At 52.7% G+C, this 9,326-nt stretch overlaps 1 protein-coding gene across 2 annotated transcripts; it reads left to right on the top strand.

Annotated features, from left to right (window-relative positions):
* Positions 1–630: 630 nt before the first annotated feature.
* On the top strand, positions 631–5,834 carry REEP6 (receptor accessory protein 6). 2 transcript variants are annotated; one of them, XM_066342538.1, is made up of 6 exons: positions 631–865; positions 3,715–3,808; positions 3,885–4,023; positions 4,330–4,498; positions 4,710–4,792; positions 5,072–5,834. In XM_066342538.1, exons 1-6 carry the CDS (start codon positions 751–753, stop codon positions 5,078–5,080), a joined length of 609 nt encoding a protein of 202 aa, XP_066198635.1. In that variant the 5' UTR covers positions 631–750; the 3' UTR covers positions 5,081–5,834. The 2 variants fall into 2 exon arrangements, with proteins under 2 accessions (XP_066198635.1, XP_066198643.1); XM_066342546.1 differs by lacking the exon at positions 4,710–4,792 and having other exon boundaries at positions 633–865.
* The last annotated feature ends 3,492 nt before the right edge of the window (positions 5,835–9,326 follow it).

Consider the following 9,326-nt stretch of genomic DNA (forward strand, 5'->3'; position numbering starts at 1 on the left):
CCAGGGGTCCTTGCGGCGTCCCTTGAGGGGCACAAAGCTTCGACAGAAATGGAAGGTTGAACACACGCAGACACAAACCCTCTGAAACCTCAATTTCCCCATTTGTACAATGATTCAATTCTTCTGAACTGGAGGAGCGAGTTCACTGTTAGGATTGACTTCGCCCCTTTATTTAGTCCCGCCCCTTGATTCCTCTTCAATTTAGCTCCGCCCCATAGCCACCCTTAAGAGTCTGTCCCGCCTCTTTGATAATATGCCCCGCCTCTTCTCTGTTCTTGTCAATGAATCCTCGTCCGTATCTCCAATCAGCTTTGCCCTTTCTCCGGCCCCTCCCACTAACTGCTCCCCCAAGCTTCTCCCCTCCCCCCAGCCTATTTATACAACTGTTCAGCCAATAATCCCATGCCGTGACCCTGCCTCTCCAATCAGCTACGTCCTACTCCGCTCGGCCAATAGGTGTCCTCAGCCGCCGCGCCCCGCCCCGTTTCTGCCAAGTCGTGGCTGCGGCGGCCGCGGCCCGCCAGAGGGCAATGCGGCGAGGGAGAAGGGGCAGGCCCCACCTCCTTTGTCCGCCCAGCCCTCCCATTGGCCAGTGCGCGGGGAAGGGGGCGGAAACCAGCCTGGGGGCAGAGACCAGCCCAGGAGCCGAGCAGTGCCGCTTGCTCCAGGGTAAAGCAGCGCGCGAACCGCGGGGCCGGTGTGCGGCGCCGAGGTCAAGCTTGGGCTACCAGCCCCGGACCCGCCGGTGCCATGGACGGCCTGCGCCAGCGCTTCGAGCGCCTTCTGGAACAAAGGAACTTGGCCACCGAAGCACTAGGGGCGCTCGAAGCCAAGACCGGTGTGGACAAGCGGTACTTGGCTGCGGGTGAGCCGTACTGGGACGCTCGGGGCCGTCGCCCCATTTCACCGACTCGCACCCTGAGGCCCTGGGGTACCTCTGTCCTGCCCCACTCCGGCCTGCCTCTCAGGTGCTGGGTCTGGGCCGTATTAAGAGGTGCGCCCCACTGCCCAGCGTGGAGACCGAGATCCTTGCTGGGGAGGGGTCGTGGACTGCGACCTCGGGTGAGCCCGCAGCTCCTCCCCTGCCCCAGCCTTGCCACCTCGATGAGAGCCACCCCCTCTCTCGGCCGGTGCAGCACCCCTACTCTGGCCCTCGGGTCTGGAGGCCGTTCTCTGCCTCCTCCCTTGGGGCGCTGGGTGCCCGCCAGGCCGAAGTCCGGTTCTTCCAGTTGCCCTGTCGGCCTCAGGGATAGGGAAGGGGAGGAGGGGGCAGATAGGCAGCCAGTGCCCAGAGTGTCTCTTCAACCCTTTCCCAGATGACCCCCCAGTCTGAAAGCAAATGTAGATAGAAATCTTTCAGAGAGGATGCTCCCTGCCAGAAGGGAGGGTCACTAACACCTCCTCTCCCATTGTTTTCCTGCTTGTACCCGACCTTTGACCTGCCCTATCATATCAATCAATGGCTTTGGCCTACTGTGTAGAAATAGTTGAATTGGAGTTTGGTTGTTTGACAGCTGTGATGGGGTTGGAGAAAGGTTGACTGGAAGCTCAGGGAGAAGGGGCTCCCGCCACCCCTGACTGTAACTTCCATTCTAGTCTTTCCTCTTCTTTTCTCCTCAACGACCTGGGGTGACTCCTGCCATTCTCAGAAACTGTCTAGTAAGCTGTTAAACATCTTCCTTTCCTCTTGCAGTGTCCCAGGCCTACCCAATCTGTCCCCTCTTCTAGGAAGACCCCCTGGAATGAATCACAAGGATTCTGGTGTGTGTGGGGGGGCTCTGGATGAGGACAGTGTCAGGTATTTTGTGTTTTGAGCACTTTATATGTGACACTAGGAGTCCACTTTCCTCCCATTTTCCCACTGTCTGGGAGATCCCCATGACAGACAGCCCAAGGAGGGTCCGAAATCTGTCTCCCCAGGATCCCAGTGCTCACCTCATGTCTGCTCAGCCAGGGACCTGCCCCTGGGAGCAAGCCATTGACCTCCTGCCTGGCTTTCCACATACCTGGTACCAGTGGCTGGGGAATTTAGGTCATAGAGCACTGGGGAGGGCCCACTGCAAGGAGACTGCTAGAGAGGCTGGTAGTTATAGGGAGGAAACTAAAGCCCAGAGAGGCAGGGGCTATGTGGGAGGATGCTCTTGTCACCTGCCCTGTCTAGAGTATCTACCCCTCTCCACCCTCTGGGCCCCATCTGTTGTTGATCTCAGGCCTTACCTCCCCAACCCATGTCCAAGGTCATCCTCCTGTTGCTGAGGCTGCAAGACTAGGGATTGAGGGGAGGGGTGCTGTGGGATAGCCACTGCTCTCTGCTAGCTATTTTTGAGGAAGAGATGACATTCCCCTACCCCCTCACCCAGATGTGGGAACTCATGAGCTTCACCTGCCTCAGTGGTCAAATCCCCCACCCTAAGTAACAGGAGGAAACCCAGAGGAGTCAGCTGAGGAGGCCCTCCTCCATTCCTGACCTCAGACTCTGGGATAAAAGCTAATGCGGGTGGACGGAAGGGTGTGGGTGACTCTGCCCTTTGGTCTACGAGAGCCCTTTATCTCTCCTGAAGATAGGGGAGGAGGTAGAAAGCTGTAAATACTCCTGAGTGATCCTGGGAAAGCCCCTCTCCTTGATAGCTTCCATTTAGTTTTGACTATTGCATGAGATAGAACAGAGAAGAACACAAGAAGCACTTAATAAATGTGACAGTTAATCGTTTTCAGAGTGGCTAGTGCTCCTGGCTCCCCATACCCTCAAATTATTCTCCTTTGAGCCTCCTTTGCTGGAAATGTTTTTGTGACTAGAAGTTCCTTAGTAATATGTGGAAAGGACAAGTCCTCTCTTTTGAGTGTATTTAGCTAATTCCAAAACAATCCTAGGAGGCAGGGCCACTACTACCCCATTGACAGATGAGGAAACTAAGTCTCCAAGCAGAGAGAAACTTGCTCAGTGTCTCATGGTGAGTGAGTGGAAAAAGAGCAGAGGGCTTCCCAAGATCTGGGAGATGCTGTACTGCCTTTTGCTCCCTCCCACTAAGACAAGGGGTTCAAACAGGGCCATGCTGCCTGTTAGGACACTAGGCAGTGTCTGCGGACATCTGTGGTATCATGACTGGGGATGCTCCTGGCACTGAGTGGGTGGGTACCAGGGAAGCTGCTCAACACCTCCACAGTGCCCAGGATAGCTCCCTAAAGAGGATTACATGGCCTAGATGTTAGCTGAGACTGAGAAACCCCATACTATTTTAAACTATTGAAATTTTAAACTATTTGCTATTTGTTCACTCACCAGCAGTCATGTCTTAATCATGTATCTTTCTCCCATTACTTATATTCAAATGCTGGCCTTATGTTTACAACCCTTCCTTAGGGCCCAGAATGAGGTAGTTATAATTGCAGATGATTACTTATTCGTTCAACAAATGTTTATTGGGCAGCTACTCTGTACCCACCAGGGCTGAGGACCCTGCCTACCTTTGAGGAGCTCCCATCATTGTAGGGGCCATGTTAACTGATTACAGACATAAAACTCAGGGTTCAGGGCCAAAGTAGGAGTCACCAAGGTGCTGTGGAGCAAATAGCACATCCTGGAAGGGTCACTGAAACTTGTGGAACAAGTGAGAACTCTGTGGGGTGCATCTGCCAGGCCAAGAGGAGGCTGGAGGGCCTGTGGGCTGGGTGTGGAGTGAGCCAGACCCCCACTCACACACATCTTTTCTGCAGGAGCCACCACTCTGCTAAGCCTCTATCTTCTGTTTGGTTACGGGGCATCACTACTGTGCAATCTCATCGGCTTTGTGTACCCTGCATATGCTTCGTGAGTGCCCACAGGCTGTTGGGTGGGGCGTCCAGGGGCTCCCAACAGCCTCTGATTCTGCTATACCTCCCCCCAGAATCAAAGCAATCGAGAGCCCAAACAAGGAGGACGACACTGTGTGGCTCACCTACTGGGTGGTGTACAGCCTATTCGGGCTTGCCGAGTTCTTCAGCGACCTACTCCTGTCCTGGTTCCCTTTCTACTACGTGGGCAAGGTGTGCGCTGCTAGAGTACATACAGGTCGGGGTCTTCTGAGAGCAGGCAGGCAACCAGCAACTGGGGGTGGGGGTTTGAGGGGCCCACCTTGCTGCCTCCTGGAGTGTTGGGGAGATGCAGTCCCTTCACTGTGGAAACAGACCCAGCCAGGGGGGTGTCTGATGGGAGCAGCCCATGCCCATCCAAAAGGGTGTCTGATGGGGATGACCTAGGTCCATGAAGTCCAGTGTCTAATGGGTGAGGTCTAATCGCTTCTCATGGGGCACAGATTTGGGGCTGAGTATAACTACTGCCCATGCCCGCAGTGCGCCTTCCTGTTGTTCTGCATGGTTCCCGGGCCATGGAATGGGGCTCACATGTTGTATCATCACGTCATACGTCCGCTGTTTCTAAAGCATCACGAGGCCGTGGACAGCATCATGAGAGACCTCAGCGGGCGAGCACTGGACATGGCAGCAGGAGTAACCCAGAACGGTGTGTGCTCGTAGGGCATGGGGGTGTCCATCTGTCCCAGTGTTGGTCTTTCTGTGTCCATCTTTAGCCTACCTGCCCCACTCACCTTCACTCCTGCCTCCCCTCTGCCTGACTCTGACTGGCCTCCAGCTGGCATCTTGGCCATTGGCATCAGGTGCTCTGCCTTCCCCTCTCACTATCCACCTCTCTCTCCTATGCTCTCGGGAACCAGTCTTGCGGACCCTGGCCCGCAGCCGGGCTCTCGTCTCCCCAGCGGCTGTGGTGGTGGGTCCCCCACTGCCCTCGGAGCCAACTGTAGGTAACCCCCATTCCTAGAAAGTAGGGCCTATATGTGTGTGCATTTATTTATGAGAAGGGGTTTGTGTGTGCATTGTGTGAGTTCATTTATGTGTGTGTGTGCCTGTATATCTCCATGGGTGAGTGCATGCAGATGACTCTGTCCCTGCCAAGGATGGCCACTAACCCCACTGTGGCTCCCAGCAGCTTCTATCCCACTCTTCAGCACCCAAAAACAGCCCTAGGGCCCAAGAGATTGGCTAGATCTACCTCATCCGCATGGCCCTCTCTCTGCAGCCAAAGTAAGCGCGACCCAGCTTCAAAAGGACAAGTGAAGTCCCTACCCAGTCCCGGTTCAGACCTGCCAGCTGGCCAGCTAAAGGACACATTGTATTCCAAGTCTTCCGTAGACCCCTTGACTGACTCCCCAGGGCAGACCGCCACTGTTCCCTCAACCCCAAGCAAACCAGCTCCTAGGAGCTCCTCACGTACCACCTTGGGCCAGTCCCAGCCTCACTTCCAGGCCACAGACTCTGCCAATGGCTCCAAGCTGCCTGGCAAGTCCCAGGTTCAACCTCGGTCAAAGGCCAATTCCTCAAGCCAGCCCCAGGACCCTGGCCAGCAGCACCTCCGGCCATCTATCACTTCCACTTCCTTGGGCCCCTCCCAACAGGCCCACCGCTCCCTGGGCTCTGTGCGGCATCTCAGCACCTCGTCTAGCCAGAGCCCCCCCACTGTGCTATCCCCCAGTGGTACCACCATCCCCATGCAGCCTCCCAACAAGACCTCCAATGGACCAGAGCAGTTAGCCCCCAAAGCCTCCAAGTCCAGCAAACATCATCAGAAGCGGTTCCCAGCACAGCCCCCAACCAGCTCCTCAGTGCCTGAGCTGCCTGTCTCCTGTCAATCCGAGTCCCCTGTGGAATACACCTCCGAATCCACCACTGAAGTCACCTGCAGCTGGCCTCACTATCACCCCTGGCTCCGATATCTGCAGCACTGCTGGCGGCTGAAACACCTCACCCGCTAGGAGAGAGCTCAATAAAGCACATCTGGCCGAGCCTCTTTTCACCATCTGTGCTGGGGTTGGGGGGACCAGGAAGCCTTTGTGGGGACCTTACAATCTAACAGGAGAGGATGCTGTGCAGCCTCACTTTACACATAAGAAACACCTAGAATCATAGTCTCACCAAGTGGCTGAGATAAATCGGAAGCCAGAATTCAAGTACAAGTCCTTTTTCTGGAAGTGGATCCTAGGAAGCTCCAGCGGGGAGTGACTAAGGGAAGGAGCCAAAGAAGTGGGTGTGGGCAGGTACCTGGAGCCAAGGAAGCCAAGGACTATCCACCACCTGTTAATTACTGGGGGAACAGCGACCATTTATCTCAGCCAATGTCTCTGCAAGCAGCAAAGAGGCCTGGTGGCTGGTAGTTAGTGTCAGACTGGCATTCATGGAAATTGGGAGAGGGGAGTTAGGTGGACACTAATGGGGCCTTCTACAACCTGCACTTGGGTTTCCTTTGTGAAGCCAACATGACACTGATCATAAAACCAGGCAGAGACAGGACATGTAAGGAAGGTGACAAGCCTGGTACATGAATATAGATGCAAAATAATCCAGAGAAAGAAGAGCAAATTTAATCCAACAGTATATAAATTATAGAATGCCCCCTGTGCAAGTACAGGTCCCTGAAGGCAGATCCTGAGCTGGAAGCTGGGGGATAACGCAGGGGTGGGAGTGGAACTGATCCTAGAGGTGGTCTCAGCAGGGGCAGAGATTCCTGGAGCCTGAACTGCACCTGCAGTGAGCTCTACCTTTAGCCTGGGGGCCAGGTTTTGTACTTTCAGGAGAGGGTTCTAACCCCAAGGCTTCTGTAGTCATAGCTGGGGAGGACCTGGGGCCCACAGAGTCCACCCCTCTCACCACTCAGCTCTTGCTGCCCAAGCTCTGCTTCTCCATGACTAGTGGGCCACAGCTTCTGGTGCGAACACAGAAGGTTTAGCAAGATGAACTATAAACCCTGACACTACAGGTGCTCCCAAGGCTGCAATTCTGTTCTCAACAGGGGACAGTTTTGTCACAGAGGTGCTAGGTAATGTTTAGAAACACTTTCAGGTTCTGCCCAAAACACATCAGCCAAGTCTTGCAGTCTTTAACATGTCATGCCCCCTGCTCCTTTGCAGGCCTTGTTTGTCCCCAGCTGCTTGGTAGCTCCGTCTAAGACAGTCTTCCCAAAAGGAAGTCCCTGTCTGTACCCATTTGCAGTCTTTCCGGGCAATGTGTGGGTCTCTAATCCAGATGGGCACTGCATATCCCTTTGGGAACACAGTAACTAATAAAAAAAAAAAAAGTCTGGGACTGTAAAGAGGAACAGAACAATTCACTTTGTCTCTGTCATTCTATGTAAGCCCCTGGAATTATTAGTGTTTCAATGTAAAACAGAAACAGTGTTAATACTTTTGCTTGGCAAGTGCAAGTGGTAGTTCCACCCTGAACCACCACATTGCAGAATTTGAGCATCTTTAGAATTGTAATGTTTTCTTCTCTCTTTAGATTGTTTCAAAGCTAAAGAGCAAATCAAAACAATGTGATGTTGACTGGGAGTGTTAGAAGATCATTATTGGAGACAATGTTGCCACACAGTGGAAGGGCTGTAAAAGGGCTGAGGAAAGTCATGCTCAGGTGTCACAGGCCATTCTGCTTTCCAGGGGACTCTGTGCTGGCTCCTCCCCAGAGCAAGCGCCTGGAGCTAGCCTGGCTGGGCTGAGAAGGCTGGAGACCCTCATTCCCAGACATATCCCCCCCACTGCAGGGAGGCATAGGGGAGGGCAATCTCAGGCTAATGGTGGGAGAAATGGAGCCGTAAATGAATGCTGATGTGAGGAAACCGGTGGGTGGGGAGAAGCGTTCCTGAGGAAGGCAAGTGGAGATGAGAGAAGTGGATGTCGAGGAGGTATGTAAGCATAGGGGACCTTCGGGGTTACAAGTAACCGGATGCCTTGACTACCACTTTACCATACTGCCATCAGGGGGCGCCCAGACCCCACACCTCCCTTTAGAACTGCACTTTGCCTGCAGGAGTTGGGGCTCTGAGAAGATTCTCCAGCTTAAGCACTAGTTAGAGGAGAGAGCCAGGCCTGGGACAGCCCACGCACTGCCGTGCCCTTGGCATACAGTAGGTGCTCTATAAGTATAAATATTTGTTGGATGAATGCATGAATGAACTGAGGGGATAGGGAAGGAATCCAGAAGAGTGTGATTCCCATGGTCAGAGCCAGGAAGAGTTGAAAGGGTACTTGCAGATAGGAAAACTGAGGCCAAGAGAGGGAAATGGCCTGGCCTAGTTACCCATAAGGTCAGGGGCTGAGCCGATCCAGCTCCGAGACCTGCACATAGTGTGTCCCTTGTCCATTGTCAGCATCTGCATTTCAGGAAAAAACATGACCACGATGGTACAGAAGAGCAAATTATCCCAAAATGACAGTGTAAACCACCCCATTCAGAGTGGGGAGGCACAAGGCAGCCCCTCATAGGGGAAGGTTTGCTGTGCCACCCCACAGACACTCTCAATTCTTACACAACTGAGGTCTGCCCTCTTGCTCCACAATAAATGAAAATCTATGCAGGATAACATGAAGATGGGTAGGGGCTCCAACTGCCTCCTCTGCTGGGGAGGCCTGAGATGAATGTGTGGCACCCAGGAAGGCATGAAGGGGGCTTGGGACCTATAAGACACATTTACCCCTCTGCTTGCTCCCTCCATCCTCATATATTCCCTATCTTCACCTCCAAAAAAGGGTCAGACTGATGGGAGGTAAGGGGTGGCCCAGGAGGAGAAAGGAATGGAGTTTGTGAAATCACATGTGTACATGCTCTGAGAGCACAATTACGATCTGACCATCAGTGCATCCCCGCATCTCTGTGGCCAAGTGTGTTTAAGTAGGGTGCCCTTGTTAAAGTGCTTATAAAAATTAAACAGGAATATAAAAGGGGAGAACAGCAGTGTGGCCTGGAGAAAACCCAGCCAGAATTGCGAGACTGTCAAGATTATCTCTGAATATATAATCATGGGGATATAAAGTAAGCACAGGGAATATAGTCAATATTGTGATAGCTATGTATGGTGCTAGTTAGGTACTGGAAATATCGAGGGGAGTACTATGTAAAGTATATGATTGCCTAAACACTAAGCTGTACACTGAAATCAATACAAAATAAATTGAAAGAAAAAGATGATCTCTGAACTTCCTGGTAGTCGGAGCAAAAAGGGAAATAAGTATGTTACACTGCCTATTTAGGCATGTCTGTTTGTGATATTATCTCTGAATACATTAGGGTATATGGGTAAGTGACAGTGAGAAGAGACCACAGAGTGTCATGGAATTAAACAGTGATGAGCTTCCTTATGGTCAGGACAAGAGGAGAAACTGATATATCACAATATCTCCTTAGTTATGTCTTCCTCTGGGCTCTGCTTGCTTGTGACAGTGTTGCTAAACAAGTGAGTGTAAGGCAAGGGGAATAAAAGCAGACACAAAGTTTTCGAGTATAAG

This window comes from Saccopteryx leptura, chromosome 1 (assembly GCF_036850995.1).
Source record: "Saccopteryx leptura isolate mSacLep1 chromosome 1, mSacLep1_pri_phased_curated, whole genome shotgun sequence".
In the NCBI taxonomy this organism is placed as follows: Eukaryota; Metazoa; Chordata; class Mammalia; order Chiroptera; family Emballonuridae; genus Saccopteryx; species Saccopteryx leptura.